The sequence below is a fragment of the Nanorana parkeri genome, unplaced genomic scaffold (genome assembly GCF_000935625.1).
Source record: "Nanorana parkeri isolate BGI_ZX_2015 unplaced genomic scaffold, ASM93562v1 scaffold800, whole genome shotgun sequence".
Lineage (NCBI taxonomy): Eukaryota > Metazoa > Chordata > Amphibia > Anura > Dicroglossidae > Nanorana > Nanorana parkeri.
This window is the reverse complement of record NW_017307068.1, coordinates 68488-85858: the sequence shown is the minus strand read 5'-3', so window position 1 is coordinate 85858 and position 17371 is coordinate 68488. Positions and strand designations below refer to the sequence as shown.

The 17371-nt window shown below is 42.4% G+C and overlaps 1 protein-coding gene across 1 annotated transcript in view; it reads left to right on the top strand.

Annotated features, from left to right (window-relative positions):
• SLAIN2 (SLAIN motif family member 2) overlaps nucleotides 1-17371 on the top strand; it is a 42533-nt gene that overhangs the window by 12547 nt on the left and 12615 nt on the right. Inside the window, exons 2-5 of the mRNA XM_018564958.1 lie at nucleotides 7179-7327; nucleotides 9727-9894; nucleotides 12445-12609; nucleotides 15985-16344. Of these exons, the coding sequence (XP_018420460.1) occupies nucleotides 7179-7327; nucleotides 9727-9894; nucleotides 12445-12609; nucleotides 15985-16344 (842 nt within the window). The remainder of the gene's footprint in view (nucleotides 1-7178; nucleotides 7328-9726; nucleotides 9895-12444; nucleotides 12610-15984; nucleotides 16345-17371) is intronic.

Below are 17371 nucleotides of genomic sequence, written 5' to 3'. Positions count from 1 at the left end.
GTTTTCTACTTTGACCTAGCGGCCCACTAGGCAGTACAGTCAGGATCAGAATTGCAGCCCCTTATCTGAAACCTTTAAAAAAAACTCCATGCATTTAAAAAATGTACCCTTGCAGTGGGGCTACCCCTGCACTGCAAGGGTTAAAGTGATATTAAAGGTTCTGTTTTTTTTGTTTTTTTTATCTTCACAACAGGGAGGCCCACCTTTTCTATAAAAATGCTGTTCTTTAAAAAGTTTTCTCCTCATCTTCTAGTGGGTCCCCTCAGCGCCCCTGCGCAGGTGCCTCCATCAGCTAAGGTGCTGCTACGGAGGTACCCGTGTGGGCTCGTACCCTCTGTGTCTGTCTGCGGTCATGCAAAACAAATGACAAACGCACTCAACAATTTGTCACCAGCTATACAGTAAGGTGCACACAAAATGTTTTTTTACATGCTGGCTTGTGAGTGTGCCATGATACCTTTCTACTGTCTGCGGTCATGGATGCATACAGGCCACACCCCTCCTCTTGGCCCAACAGTTTGACTGCAGAAGAAGCCTTTGGCTCCTCTGCCATCAGTATCCTTCCCCAGAACCAGAAGGAACGGAGGATCACATGGTGACCGACGGCAGTGACAGGTAAGTGTGTGTGGTGGGGGAGACTAAAGTACTGGGCTGTTTTTACCTTCATACTCAGAATGCATTAAGGTAAAAGAAGCCCAGCCTTTAATGCTACTTTTTAAGTGCTTGTTTAAGGAGATCATATAAAGCACAATTACTCACTTGGTCCTGTGGCAGCTGTGGAATGTCTCTCGGCGTCCTCGCGTCTAATGCAAGTCAAAGAACCTGCATTAGAGATAATGTCAGCGGTCCTTCGACTTCTAGAGCCAAGGGAAGAAGAGGCTGTGGGGGCCGGTCTAGTAGCCAGAAAAGATCTGTAGGCCTTCTGTGGAAAAGGGATGATGAGAATATTAGGGTGGAGTACTGTGATATGTTCGAGGTGTTATGAATAAAGTATCACACACATTGCAGCATGCATGGAACAAAAACGGCGGGTCCGCATTAAGCAGCCTAGGAGATAATAGGTGATCAGGATGTTTTCAGCCCCAACAAGTTGCAGGCAGATGTCTGCTGGCTGAAAGTTTTCGGAAGACACTGATTGGGAGAGATTGGAAAACATATCCCCAAAGCTGTAATTTATCTGTTGTTGTACTGCAGTGTCTCTTCATCTCCGCCTTGTCATAAACTAGTAGAAGTGACCATGCAAGGTTGAGTACTGTGCAGGTTTCTCTGTCCATGTTCAGATAATGTTTTGTTACACTGTAATACATCTGTAGCATGTAGGAGGAGCAGAATGGGAGAAGAGATGCAGAGAGTGGAGGTTGATTTTGGGTCACTGGATAGTTTATAATGCACATTACTGAATCTGATAGAAAGAAAAGCTGCAGGCTGTGATGTCGCACTGAGCAAGATGAGAAGAGACAGAACTCTGCATATCTACGGAGAGGTCATATTATATGAGTGTACATACTACAGCTATAGTTTCATTCTGATATATAAACCAGTTGTATTGTGGCTTGAGTCTTCTTTTTACGGACATAGAAGTTCTAGATACTGATAAAATAGACGGTGATTCTAGGTAATAGTGCTTTATTTAGTGATAATGTCAGTTTTCCATACATATAATACCCTGCATAGATTAAAAGTGTATGTGTTATTGAATGGACATACAACATACATTATAAATGCTGGGCAAGTCTGCAAATGGAGATTTGTGAATCGTTCCCATCTAATATTATAAGGATTCCATTACAACTTCCGAGTCGTAGTGATAACGTTCCCACTTACTACTACTTCTCTAAACGCATGGGATGCCTTGTACAAGAGGCACAAATGGTGGTACAACTCCCCTTTAATGGCTCTCACTGGACCGATCTTTTTCCACTGTTGACTAAACCAGTGTTCTTTTAAGTGGACTTTGAACTCCATCTTAAGAATGAGAGATGTATACAATGGCACTGATTTGTGTTCTCTTCAGTACCTGAGAAATCAATGGGGAACGTACTTTATAGATTTCTGGAACTACAGACAACTGTCGCACTGCTTTTTGAAACCTTCCCAAACCAATAGGAGTCCCATCTGAGCTCATACCTCTTGAATGTCTGTTAAGCCATCCTAATCCACCAAGCCATTGTATATCCCAACTATAAAAACTCCTACTTAACCCTGACTCTTTCACATATCCACCATCTACAGAGAAACCGGAATGGCATTTCCAACTACCCTTATCCAATCAGTGATTACCATTTTTACTCTTATAACACCCCTCATCCATTGATTGTAAAATAGAAGAAGCTGACTGAACTATGATCACGGCGGTATAACATTCCCCAATATTTCTAATAAGTGTTGGAGAGGAAGTGATTTTGTGGGAACAATAGCTCACACCTGGTGGTTTGGCGAATTGGAGGCAGGACTGGATGGCATTGGCGGAGACATAATCGGTGTGTGGCCATTCTTCATCCTGAGATCTCAGTACATTGGAGCACATTCTGCAATCAGACAAATGAACGGGAACTGTGGTGGAGTTGTGTTCAGTTGGGAATTTGACTATATTATACCAAGGCTATGGAGATCCGTCTCCACACCAACTATCGGAGAATGGTTTGAAAACCTAGACCGAGGACTAAGATTAATGTAGGAACTGACCTATTCTGCAAATGAAACCTAACGCACACACTGTAACATATGGGCAGGTTGGCTGGACTTTATATTGTCAAATACGTTTGGGTTTGGTAGGGTAAGGACAGTTCAGATAAGTCTGGCTGTAGAATGGGCAATTTGGTAAATTTCCCTCTTTAATATTTTTCCAGAGGAGGAAGGGAGAAATTGTTATGAGATAGAGTCTGTAACAGGCAAAGTTAGTGGTGGCATTACATTCATTTTATTAGGTCACATGTGCCAAACCATGGTAAATTTGACAGTTTTTATTGCCTCACTAAGTCACTTGATTTTTTTTTTTTCCATGTCTGTTTACAGTAAAAGCTTTGCACCTTCAATCGGGCTGTGTGAATCAGATCGAGGGCTCATGTAGTGGTGTTCCCTGCTTCACAGGAGTCCATACAGGAAACAAGGGACAAGACAGAGCGCCTCCATAGTGTAAAAGTGTAATTTATTTGTACAACACGCAAATAAAAATGTACTTACAGGAAAGTCGGTGCTTAAAAGCATACAAATGATGATGCAATATAAAATCTCTAGCAGCGGAAGTCTGAAGGAGTACAGCACATCAGCGTCCTCTGCCCCCTTGAGTTCTAAAGGTCTACGCGTTTCAGGGGCACGCCCCCTTCATCAGAACCTCCTGATGAGTTATATTTTTCAAATGCCATCACTCTTGTAAAATTTCACCTATGAATTTTGTTCTCTCTATCTGAGACCTGCCCAATGGGGGATTTCAGTCGCTGGAAGGCTGGTTGCCAAGGGGCTAATGGTTCTCTTTCCGATCTGTCGCTTCTGTGCCTTTTTACCAATTCTAGCTACTTGTATCTCTTTCTTTTCTACTGTGTTTTTCCTCTTTTAGTGCTTTACCATGGGCAGGGTTAGTATGCTCTTCAGTGAGCTGATTATTTCACCCCAGAGTACTCCTCGCCCACACTCACTGCTCATTCTTATTTCCTTGTGACGTTTATGTATTTTGATTCAATGGTGTGGTTGCATTATGTGCTACTTTTGGCTCCACGCCATATTATCTATTATATGTGGATTCTGTTCTCCTTTTTACTGTTGTATTTGTGATCCTTGAATATTCTCTATTTTTTATCTTGTATTTTGAAAAGTTTATAAAATATTTTTAAAAATAGAATTTTACCTACTAAAATATTTCAGTGCTCCTCACTGGTCTTGTTACCACCTCTCCTCTTACTGATGCCATCACCGCCAATGCAGGACTAGTGGGTAGCATTGGAAAGCAGGGAAATGGGCCATTGACTGACTGCTGCAGGACTCGCGCATTCACGTTCCCCCTATATGAGGCCATACCCTAGTAAAATGAGTGTTCTATTCTGCGGCTTAGTGTTCTCAGTAAAAGCACAACACCCAGGGCCAAGTGACTTGCGATTCCTGATCTTCACAAAGGATTTTTAGGCTTGTCACTTACACTTGCTGTGAGGAAGTAGATTCAAACAGGGTGACCAGTAGTCCTGCCTGCCTGGTATTGCTAGCTGCAGCAAGCAGGGCAGTTGGTGTCCAGAATACAGCTCGTCACACTTTGCTTTCATAAAATGTACACGTCCACCAAATAAACATTTGTCTCGCTTGCCTGGTCACATCCAGCTGTGCTGAGCGACCATGGGGTTGTTTGGCACATGGTATATCATCTGATTTAGCAGTACAATTCAGTTTGGTGTTTTAGCCGTATACATCTATTTATATAGCGTGGGAAGTCTAGCTCCTTTTTCACAAGGATTCCTGTAAGCGTATCAGACTCTTCGTGTATTTCCTTTTTAAAACGGTGTGTATGGAATGCAAATATATAACCGACCTGTGAGAATCTCCTAAGAAAACGCTTCCACGTTTTGTTGAGAGAAGTACCTTAGTTTAATATAGTCTCATCCTATTCTGTAGCTGCACTTTTTGCTCCTTCTAGTGGGGCTTAAAGAACTCAAGGAAAAACATTTTTTTTTTAACCCATAGAGTGGGGCTTCCCTGGCACTGCAAGGATTGACTGCTCCTTTTGTGTCTAGGTTAATAAGTTTATACTTACCCCATGTTTTGAGCCAGCTTCTTAAATCGTTCCTTCCGATGTCTCTCCCCTCCTACAGTGGTCTGTGAATCATCATGTCTATACACTGTGTATAGCCGTTAGGATGCTGAGAAAGGTTCCAATGCTGCAGGGAGGGGGAGACAGACTGGAAGGAGCGCTGTGACAGCTGGCCGGCTTGGAGATTTGGGTGAATATATCCTTTATTTTTGAACCAAGACAAAAACAAGCACTTAACCCTTGCAGTGCAGTGTTTTCTTGGAGTTCTTTAACCCCTTCATGACTGAGGCCCTTTTTTCAATTTTTGCACCCATGTTATATTCCACATTTTAGGCCTGAAAATGACGTAAAACCCCCCAACATTATATATTTTCTGAATAGGTTTTTCAGGTTTCTCTGTGTGCCCTGGAAATTAGGAGCTTAACTGTCCATGATGGGTACTTAGTCAGGTTAGGGTGGTCTTGAAAATGTGAATGCCACACTTTTTGATTTGGAAAAGCACTCCATAGGTTATTAGCTACTCCTACACATAGAAAACGGTGTTTTTAAACGCCTTTGTCGCACACCGGCTCCGAGGATTGGGACGAGTACATTTTACTCTCCCAATACTTCTCCTTTTTAGGCTGGGTACACACAGATCAAGCTTGATCTGTGCATAGCCCCATCTGCTCAACAATAGTTAATCATCAGATTGACTTTTGTCAAAGGAACTTGCTGGGAAAATGTCTGCCAAAGAGTGATTGCAGATATTCAGCTGAAAGCAGTGTTTGGATATTCTGACAGCATTGGGCGCCACTGTCAAAATACAATGAGGGGGATTTTTCAAAACTGGAGCAGACAAACTCTGGAGCAGATTTTTACTTCAACCAATCAGCTCCTCTGTCTTATTTTCAAATCTTACCTGAGCACACCGAAGAGAGATGCTGTTTTTATAAATTGCCCCCCAATGTACACGGGAGATTCGTTTATCCACATCTGCTGTTCGTATGGATGGAGGAATCTGTCTGTCTGGTTTTTTTTTTCATCCTCACAGGCTGAACAAATAAAATCTGTGTGTGTACCCAGCTTTACTGTGAGCAGCCAACACTTGTTCTCGGCTCCTTGTAATCTTGCCGAATTAGCAGCTGTTGTCTTTATGCCTGTAGGCTGTCCTCCTTACACCTCATTGTAGACAGAAGCTCTGATAAGCTCAGGGCCGCATACCTTGCACACATAGTAACAGATTTATAGTGTAGTATATATAACTTGTTCTGTGACAGATGTGTGCTTTTCATGTGACAAGGCCGAGCTTTACTTCTAATTTCAGGGTGTGGTATATCCAGACAACACAGACCAGATTTTTCTCTTCTTTTAGCTCTGGATATCGCTGCTTAAAATTACTCCTTTTATTTTACATTTGATTGAAACATTTGTAAAGGGTTTTCTTTTATTCTTGTTGATCTGATACAGCCACACTTTTGAATTGCACTTTTACCTTTTTAGTACTGGGATTATAGTTTTTGTTTTTTTTGTCTAGACATTGTCCCCTGTTTGGATTTTCAGTGTGCAAATAAACGTTGTGACAAACTTGCTCCAATTTATGGGACTCTTGAATATTTTTCTCCTGCCAATAACAGGTCAGATTCTGTTTTCTTCTCCCACATCAGATGAAAGTATGAGGTTGGTTGCTGTGAGTAGCAGTAATGGTTCTTCGTCACACTTCTTCAGTCGTGAAGCCTGAAAATAGATGAGACTTTTAGATTCATTTTTATTTTGTGTATGATGTTGAGGGTTGTTTTGAAAATGAAGTACCCTAGCCCATCCTCATCACACATACAGACATACCCTTCATAACAGCCATAACCTGCACAGACCTAAGACATTGTCTTTATCCTTTTGCAGTATTCCTCCTATATCCTACACATGTCTTTGTCTCCAGTAGAGAATAAGGGAATATCGGAGTATCTGCACCTGGCATTTTGTAAGATTTCACATTTTGTGGTGAGAAGAATAAAGCAATGGGGTTTGGGGCTTGGGCCAGTCTGTTTAAAAGTACACTTATACTTTTATTGAAAATATTAACCTAAAATCTTATTTACTAAAAATGGCAAACACCTATTCAGTGTCTGATCCAATGATTAGCACCCATGAAACCACTGGTGGTGGTGGTACCAGTCAGATTCTTGGTTGCTGGCTTTCACCTCTCCACCTCCTGCCCAATGGTCCCTATTGTTGGTACTGACTATCGTAGTAATGGCCAGTAGTAAGGTGCTTGGATTGGAGGAGGCCAGAGCCAGTGGCCAGCAGCTCTTTATTTATGGTAATGTTGGTTTCATGGGTGAAGGGGATCAGATGCACTGAGCAGACACCCGAAAGCAACCTGCAATTTATAGTAAGCACAACTTTTTCCTCTGACTTGAGATCTTTCTCTGTGATACTTGCTAAGCAGTGTTTTTCTTTTCAGGTTGTATACTTCACCAAAGAAAAAGTTATCCTCATCAAAAAAACCAGTGAGTCCCCTGGTTTGGTGCCGGCAGGTTTTGGACAGTCCTTCCCCTGATGTGGAGTGTGCAAAAAAATCCCTTATCCACAGACTGGAGCAAACTATGTCGGGTGAGCATTTTAAGTTTCTAGAAATGAGCATCATGCACTGTACATGTGGCCTACAAAATTATATTGAGGCGGCTGGGATTATTCATTATAAATCTTTTCAGTGGAAACACTTTTTTTTCCCCCTTCCTCCTCAGCAGGGAAACGCACAATAGTAAAAGCCAGACAGAGGAGGTAATCTGTCACTACACCACCCTAAAAACTTTTTGCATGACTACACTATTTGAATACCAAACTTTTTTCCAGTTTCCAATTGGCGATTTTATGATATATTGGCCAATAATCTGATAACAATGTGTGCACACATTTAGATAGGTCACAATGTTTGTTCTAGTTGCCTGGATGAGTTTCCACTAAAATGTTCAGTCTATGAATATATTATTTTTAAAGGAAGATGATTTACAATGAAATCATCGTCATTCTGCATATAAATCATGGGGCACGTTTGATTCCAGATGGCGTGCATTGAACTTATTTTGAAGATAGGAAAAGTTGTATCTGTACTTGTTGACATGTAAACAAATATAATCGCTGGGGTTTTATTGGTTTACATGTCTTTTAATAGAGATACTGGCCAATACATGATCCATCAGAGATATTTACAGATCTATAAGAGATGGAGTTATCCCAAGAAATTGATGCAAATATTTTCCATTACAGAATAGATTTTTGCATGAAATGCAGTATTAAATTTGTCAGGCCAAATTGTCTAACCAAAGACTTTTTTTCAATAATGTCATGTTAACAAAGGGTTTTTATTTACAATAAGTAGATATTGAAATTGAGAATGAGGGCTTGTTCACACCCAAAGCGTGTGCCTTGCAGAGCGGTAGCTGCTGAAACGCACCGCGATTGCTAAGAAACTTCCCCCCGCGTTCTGGGGAGGGGGCGTGGCGGTGCATTGAATTCAATGGCACCGCTTCCACGCCCCCCCCCGCCCGTAGTGCGATCGGACGCGTGGCAAGACTTTGCCAGCATTGCGTTCCACTGCGAACGCAAAAAAATAGAGCAAGCCCTATTTTATGCGTTTGCAGTGGAACGCAACGCTGGCAATGTCTTGCCACGCGTCCGATGTAGCTGCTCCTGCAAGTCAGGTATGCGGTCCGTGATCGGGTACCTTACTTGTCACCTGGCTGCGGGCCGGTACTTTGAGACCGCTGCTCTACAAGATAACACTAGCAACAAGAGACATTTTATTTTTTCCATCAGCTTTGTTGTACATAAATCATACCATGAAGGGAAGAAATCTTAGATCCTGGAGTATTCTGAATTCTGTTTTGCAGCGGGTATTCAGGAAATTAGATACTCAGTTACAGTATACTTATTGCATGTTTTTCAGAAGTAAAACACAGGTGTTTTTTTTATGCTTTGGTTTCATACAGCGGATCCAATTATACTAATTGAGCCAAGCTACCCTTGGGTAATACAGCTCTCCAGGGTGGAAAAAATGCAGTCTGTAGTATGAGTCCACACTACGTAATGGGAACCCGTGAATGTGCTTGAATGGATGTAAAAGTTAAAGGCTCCAATGCACTTCTATCCTAAATGTGGCCTTACTACCCGATAATCCACTGACCTGGAGCAAGCATGGACGACAGCCATTCAGATTTTCCAGATTTAATGCATGCCTGCTTTTTCTGGGTCCCTGATTCACTAGCTAGTGAGACCAGAAATACATTCGCCACAGTGGAGCCTGCACCTTTAAAAACCAAGTTAGAAATATGCAACTCACCATTGCTTTCCTTGCATGTTCCCTTTTAAGATCCTTGAGGCTTAGGGGTAGCAATGCTACAGCTGTGCCAACTTTGACATGTTTGACTTTAGCTGGCTATACACTGGTTCTATTTAGGCTGAGTTTGCAGGAAATTTGAGCAGCATGTGGACCAGTCCGCATCGCTCTTTTCCACAAGGTCAATTATTTTTAATCAACTTTTGTTGAAGCCTGTCTGAATATTCATGTCCAAACAGTAACTGCAGCCAATGTTTGGGTATTCCAACAGTGGCACACCCTCCTCTGTCAGAATGCAATAGCCTGGCAGAGGTATATCTCCATCCACTCTGTTTAGCATGGATGGAGGATTCAAGCATTTTAACAAAGTTCAAGATAAAACCGTCATTGTATGGCCAGTCTTACTGAGGAGGAGGAGGGGCGGCAGTTCAAACAATGCGTACGGTATCCCCAAATCTGTAAAAGTGACACTGTCATCTGTGAGGTTTGGTCCACACAAAAGTCTTCTCTCCCAGATTTAGACGATCGTAGGTTATATTACGAGATTGACATACCATAAGGCACCATAAAAATATTATTAGTTCTACAGAAGTTCTTTGAAGATGAAGCTTAGCTTAATGCCTGAGCACATCTGACCTTTGACATATTAATAAAAACCTTTCTTTGTTTACAGCCTTCAAGAGGCAGAGTATGTACAGCATTCCTTACAGTTCATCCAGCTACGCTAGCTCCTACAGTCCCAATCCTAGTGGAAGTCCATACAACAGTGGCTTCAGCTCTCCATCCTCCACTCTAGTGAGGCCTCCAGTAGTGCGGCAGCTGGTTCTGCCGAGCAGCACGGGTGAGTATCAATATTTACTGGGCCAGAATCTGATTTTCTTATTTTCCCCCTACATCTCTTCTATGCTGTTAACAAATGTGTCTGTGTTATGTCTTTGTATCAAGAGTTTTGTTTATAAATTTGCACCTTTGCTGCATATTCTTAGTAGAGGCAATGTGGGACGCTCATACAGAAACCCTGAGCAGGCATTTTTGGTAGCTGACCTGTACAACTGCAGATGGGCAGACCCATATCACACTAGGATCACATTTGTGAGAAACGCCCTTGGGAGTTAAATATTCACGATTTTAGTTCTTTAAAATGTGTTTTTTTTTATAAATAATGGTTGTCCTCCTTACAAAACACACACATCATTTATTTGGTCATAACTGCATTTAACAAAGGGTTTAATCAGTCAAGGGTATTTGAGTTCCAGGGGCCCAGACAGATGCAGTTTTGGTTATATGTTCTTAGTAGCAGGGTTCTGTTAAATTTTTAAAGCATGGCCTAGTCCCAAAAACTTTTAGAGGACTTTAGAAGAGTTGTTGAAACTCGCAAAATCAAAAACATTTACAGGGTCATTCAGAAAAGGGTGAAGGGGTTGGAGAAGGGACAATCTAGGGGCTTATCTCTTTGCTACTGAGAGACTTAACTAATTGTTTCCCATCACCCTATTAGTAGCACATTGATTTCAATGTGCCACAAAGGAGGACATTGCCAAGTAGCAAATGAGGGCACTGCCATTAAAGATTTTAATTACTCGTGTAACCCTAGGCTAAAGCCAGTTATAAGCAGGGAGATGTGAACTGAATCAGATTTCCTATACAATCCTGCAAAGGATGACTCTGGTTATCTGATTAAAGCGTCAGGTCATTTCTGGGCATGCCCAGCTACAACATGAGAAGTTCTTCACTGTCAATGGCTTAGTTTTCTTTCCCTGTCTGAAATAATTAGGGGGTGGTGTGCCATTATGTAGAATCAAGCTGCATGTTTTGGCTGCAAAGCCCCTAGCAACCAATAATACAAAATCACCTGCACTCCATACAGCGTACAGACTTTGGATGAAAGCTTGGTGCTTGAAGTGACAACACGAATGGCGCTGTCAGATACAGTCTATAATAGAAGTCACCAGCACTCGATCTGTTCAAAGAAGTAAAGCACTTTTTATTAAATTGTCACATGCGTCATACAGCCAACGTTTCTGGGCCACGCAGGGTCCCTTCTTCTGGGCAACATAGTGACGTCATTGTGTGGCCCAGAAGCGCTGGCTGTATCACGCATGTGACAATTTAATAAGTGCTTTACATCTTCGCACACCAAGTGCTGGTGACTTCTATTATGACCCTAGCAACCAGTCACATTGAACAGTTATATCCAACAACTGGATAATCAGTGCTACAAGGAGATTTGCAAAGAAACAGGAAATATATGGTGTTGGTCTTTTATTTCTAGGCATAGCCCTTAAACGAAATTACACTGATCACATCATTGCAAGATATATATATATATATATATTAGTTAACGAAGGGAAGGGTGGAGGAGTCCCGTGACGTCAGACATCGACGTCACCGGACTCCTCCCCCTTCCCTTCGTTAGCCGACGGAGCCACTTGGGGACATCGACTCCACCCCCCTTCCCTGCGTTAGCCGACGGAGCCACTTGGGGATGTCCGTGGCGTCACCGGATCTCCAACGGGACTCCCAGAAGCCGGCGGAGAGTGAGTATTTTCATTAGCGATCAAAAAGATTAACGATTAATCGAGAAATGAATCGTTAATTTGCACAGCCCTAATATAGACATGTATTTTTGGCTTTGTTTGCCATGCCCTGCCATATAATTTGTGTTGAAAAGTGAATCTGAATCAGATGGATATTTTCCACACTAAAAGTGCTCTTCTAAATTGTTAACATTCACGTGTACAAATTGATGCTAAGTTCATTTATTACATTGCAAGTGTTTGTAATACACCCCGCCCCCGCCCCCCATACTTTTAAGATTCAAACCAGTCATCTCTGAAAATGTCAAACATTGTTTTGAACCGCATTTCTCAACCTTTTTTCCAGTGCCGGCATCCTTTAAACTTGTGCAAAATCTTCAGGCACCCCAGTCTAAAATTTAAAAATCAAAAATGTATACCAGGAGCCACCTTTCACATGAGAGCCCTGCATTCCCACTCCACATCAGAGTCCTACCTTATCTTCTCTACAGTGCGGCTGAATGCTGGGGAAGATCCCCGATGCAGCCCGCCCTGGATTAACATCATGTGTGTCCATGGTGCTGGTGGCCGGTTGGCCTGCTCCATGGAAATGCATGACACTGTGCAAACATTTGAAGGCACCCCTGACAAAGCCAGAAGGCATCCGTCACCCTGGTTGAGAGAGTGACCTGATATCTTCTGTCCTCTCATGTCTTTTGATAGGATAGATCTGCTCTGAATGGGTTATATTCATGCTCTGTATATGGCAGGGAGTGTTAAATATTGGTTGGAAAGGTTCTTGTTTTACGTTCTGCCATTTTAGTTCAAATAAGACTTCTTTTTATTTATTATAATTCTGTATTTTGTTCTCCTAGGGCTTTATAAAAGCTCACCTGACAGAAACCCCACTCCGGTCAGCCCACAGTCCTCAGTAGACAGTGAGCTCAGTACATCCGAGATGGACGAAGACTCTGTAGGTTCAAGTTACAAACTAAATGATGTCACAGATGTCCAGATACTGGCCCGGATGCAAGAAGACAGTGAGTATGGAACATTTGATCAGAAATATTTCCGGCACTTATTGATGTACCACTTTGTATACTAAATCTCTACAGGAAACAGTGCTGTTGTTTTAAGATACAACCCTGCAGTCTCTATATTACATCATTGACTTGAGCTGTATTGTTCATAAGCAACCTCCTAATTGAACATGTTCTATTCCAGCAACGCTAGCTCATGCTGCATGAAATAATGTTTCCTCTCATACAGTACCATTTTTATGTTAAAGTACACCTGACCTGGTCCTTCAAGGTTGGGTCTCTCCACTCTGCCTGTCAAAGGTCTGGTGTTTGAGTACTGTAATACGCTGTCCTTACCAGACCATTTTTCAGCTTTCAGTTCTGCAATGGTTTGACTGACAGTTATTTGGTCATACAACACTGTACCCAAGCTCATTTGATATCTTTCTTTTGGGAATATCCACTAACACTTTGTTTTTTTTTTTTAACATGGATGGCGGAGGAAAGGGGTTACTTTCTCTTAAAATAAAAATGCCAGGACAGTACAAACACTCCTGAAATGACCCCTTTTTGAAAAATAGACACCCCCCATGCTCTCATTTTTTGCCAACGTTTTTTGGATATAAAGAAACATGCTGGTGTTGAGAGGGTTAAAGCATGTGACTAAGAAATATACAGGTCATGCTTAGAGAGATCGGGTGGTTAAGGTCCCAAGTTTGTGAAAATGGATCAGCAGTTACAGCTGTATGCATTCATTTCCATATTTCATGATTTCTACTATTTACTCTCCCTCTGTTGTAAGAGGAAGAGACGATATTAGCAATGTACACACTAGCATGTGATCACTGTGATTGGTCATCACAACGATCACATGCTGCCGGGTTGCTCGGATTGGCTCTGTACACTTGTCTACTGAGCCTTCCAATCATGGCTCAGTACCTGGAGATTGGCGTGAGGGCTTTTTTACAGCAGCGTTTATAAAACGGTTGTGGTTAAACAACAATCCACCATCCCTCCATTTTATAATATGAGGTTGAAAAGTGGTTAAAATAGTACTATGACCTCCCATTAAATCAAAATGTGCTGCAGCACTCAAAGTATATGTGAGCAGACAGAGCAAATCCTATGGTAGCACAGTAAATACTTTGCTCCTGCCATATTCACAGATATTTCATTAAAATAGAACCGTTTAGTGTTCGTTGTAGTTTTGCCATCACATAACTGCAAAGCCTTCTTCTTCCTGATAGCGGGGAGTGGGGGGTAGGGATGCAACAATACAATTTTTTTCCACACCAAGTACCAATACTTTTCCTCAAGTACTCACCGATACCTTTTTTTTATTTTGTCTTATGTGACATATTTTTTCTAAAAGAATACAGACTAAGATTAATGATTTGAGGATAGTGGTGAAGTGCCAGTCCCAGCTGCAAACTCTGCACCCCCGGTAGTTCTGCCACGGACTCCAAGCTCTAAAGGGACTACAGATCCCAGCGATACATTATACAGCAATGCTGAAAGGCAACCGGCTATAGAGGACTACAAATCACAGCAATGGATTATACACTATTGCAGAATACTAATAAAGCTACATACTCTGTGCTGCTCCAAGGTGCCGGCCTGATGTCTTCAGCGGAGGATCTCAGGTGGCTATGTGGGGTCTCGGAAGGGCTGCAGAGGTTCTGTGGTAGGCTGCGGAGGTTCTGTGGTGGGCTGTGCAGGAATAATGGTGGTCTGTGTGAGCTGTATGCTGGGCTCTGCGGGGCCTATGGTGGGCTGTGTGAATGTTTGTGCAACTGTGCAGGAATAATGGTGGTCTGTGTGGCTCTCAGGTGGCTGTATGCTGGGCTCCGTGGAGTTAATGGTGGCTGTGCAGGACGGTGGGTGGCATGGAGGAGGAGAAGATTTTCCAGGCGGCGCTGTTAATATGCGCCACCATTTACAGGAAGGCAGCGGGGACCTCGACAGTCTTCCTGTTAAGCACTTCTTTACAGTGCTGGCTTCCGTTTGAATGCTAAACGCGCCGGTACTTGTGGAAATGCCCAGTATCGGCATTTGTGCATCACTACTTAGAAGCATTTAAAATCAGGACAGGTTCACTTGAATTTACCAACCCTGATTTGTTTCAGCCTGTATGTATATCTTGCACTTTGAATGTTTCCATTAAATGAATGAGCTGTCCCTTTTGGCACTTTTTTTTCACACTTGGCCTTTACGTATTTCACACTGATACTGTCACACTGCTGACATAATATTGTCAGCAATTACAAGTATTATTTCCACATATTTATAACCGAGATTACTTCTTTTTTTTTTTTTCTCTTTTGGCAAGAAAATATGGCTACTGGAGCTTCAGTGTGACACAAAGACGTTCTGCATGACAGCTGGGGCCTTCAGGCCTGTCAGTCCTGTGTAATGGTTTCAGATGTCATGCTGTAATCATTTAACCCCTCCATTACTTCCAGTTATAGATACATTCCAAGATTTTTGTTTTTTAATTATGTTTATTAAAACTGGAGTTGACAATCTGGAGCAGTTGCCCATAGCAAACAATCGGCTTCCTTTTTCAATTTGTTCAGTTAAGCTTTGAAAATGAAAGACAGAAAGACAGATTGGTTGCTGTGCATAGCTGCTTCACATTTTTTGGGCTGGTACTTTCAATTGTTTACTTAAAGAACTCCAGGAATTTTTCTATATTAACCCTTGCAGTGGGACCACCCCCACACTTAATAGGCTTAGGTGCTTGTTTGTGTCTAGGTAATAATAAAAAAAAAAGCTGGCTTCTTCTTAGACCGGTCCTTCCAATGTCTCTCCCCCTCCGATGCAGCTGTCCAAATCATCAACAAAGAAGATTACAATGCTGCCGCAGAGGAGGAGACAGGCTGGAGGAAGCATAGTGACAACTGGCCTGCTCAGAGCTTGGGGTTAGTATATCTTTATTTTTGTGCCTAGACACAAACGAGCACTTAACCCTTGCAGTGGGGGTAGCCCCACTGCAAGGGTTAATAAAAATTCCTGGAGTTCTTCAAGTCTAGTGATCACAGTGTCAGTGGACAGCTATGGTCTTATAATAATAATGACCAGCAGCATGACTGTAAATTTGCTGGTCTTGGTATCATTGTGGGTTTAGGGTTCCAGCTCCATATGTGCATGTTTTTGTTTTAGTTATGCATATTTTTTTATTGGTTTAACTCAATGGACTTTATTCAGTGATGTGTCTTTTGTCAACCTGATTAAGTAGAGTAAAAAACAAAGGAACATATGAAAGTGTCATATCAAAAGTGCTAGAGTGTAAACTACTAATGATCGTATTGCTTTTCAGTTAAATATTATGTTGGTGCAGTTATTTGTAAAAAGTTTTGCCTAACAAAGTTACGTGTCTTTCTCTTCTATATGTAGGTCTTCGACAAGAGTATGCAGCTTCTGCTTCTCGCCGAAGCTCTGGATCCTCATGCCACTCTATGAGAAGAGGGACATATAGTGACCAGGAACTTGACGCTCAGAGCTTAGAAGATGATGAAGAAGGAAGTTACCATTCAGCTCACTTACCTGTGAGCAGATTCTCACCCTCACCACGTCACTCTCCTCGACCCTCCCCTAGACAATCTCCCAGAAACTCTCCACGCTCCAGGTCTCCAGCACGCAGCTTGGATTACAGAGGTGTATCTCCTCAACCCATGCTTAGCCGCTTACAGCAGCCCCGCCTTTCACTCCAAGGGCACACCCCAGACCTACAGACAAATGTGGTAAAAAATGAAGGTAAATTACTGTTTAAAAAACACAAATGTACTTTGTCTTTGTTTCTATAAAGCTACATTTACACTGGCCGTACACATCCATGCACGCCTGTAAAAGGCCGATCCCAGGAGGGACAGGTGCTGCATGTGATTCCGTGCAGCAGCCGGTTCTTCCCTATGGGAGGACGCGGCTGTACACTGTCCTCCTTTCGGCTGTCGGCACTTGGCCGCAGACAGGATGGGTCCTGCCTGTGTCCAAGTGCAGGCACAAGGTACCCGTAGGAATGTGCAGTTTGGGTGTCCGTATGACACCGTACAGCTGTGTCCTCCCATAGGGAAGAACAGGCTGCTGCGTGCAATCACATGCAGCACCTGTCCCTCCTGGGATCAGCTGGTTTCCGGCATTCATGTCCAGTGTGAATGAGGCCTTAGAAAAGTTATTCTGGGTATGCCTGTGTTATGTAAACCTACTTGAGAGGATTTCTACATTCACAGAGGCAGTAGTAAACCCAATCACTTGTCACCTTCTAATGTTTGGGGATCTCATCACTTGGAAGTCCATGGTGATCAACCTTTTAACAGCTGCATCGATCTTCTCTAAAGCTACCGCTGCTTAGTTTTGCTTAGTACAGCAGTCTTGGGAAATCATTGCTCCGAGGTCATGAAAAAAATTCTAGCAGCAGCTTAACCCCTCCGTGACTGACGACGTACAGTGTACGTCGCCAGCATCGGGGCTGTTTAAACAGACTCCCGGTGACTTTTGCCGCCGGGACTCTGTTTAAACTTGTAGAGCCGACTGTCGGTTCTACTTACTTTTGAAGGGCAAAAGTTATCCAAATCCATTGCACTATATGTTCTGTTACCTTTTGCAATGACAAGCTTGCCGCCAAGCCTTTTTGTGTTTGTTGGTATTTCTAAATATACCTTTTGAGAAAGAAAAATCTCCGTTTTTATGGGGAGAAAAAAAGAAACTAGTAGAGAAAAGTTAGAACTTCTTATGGTAGTTGTCATTGCTACTTCCAGGCCTGGTGATGTCTCTCTCTCTCTCT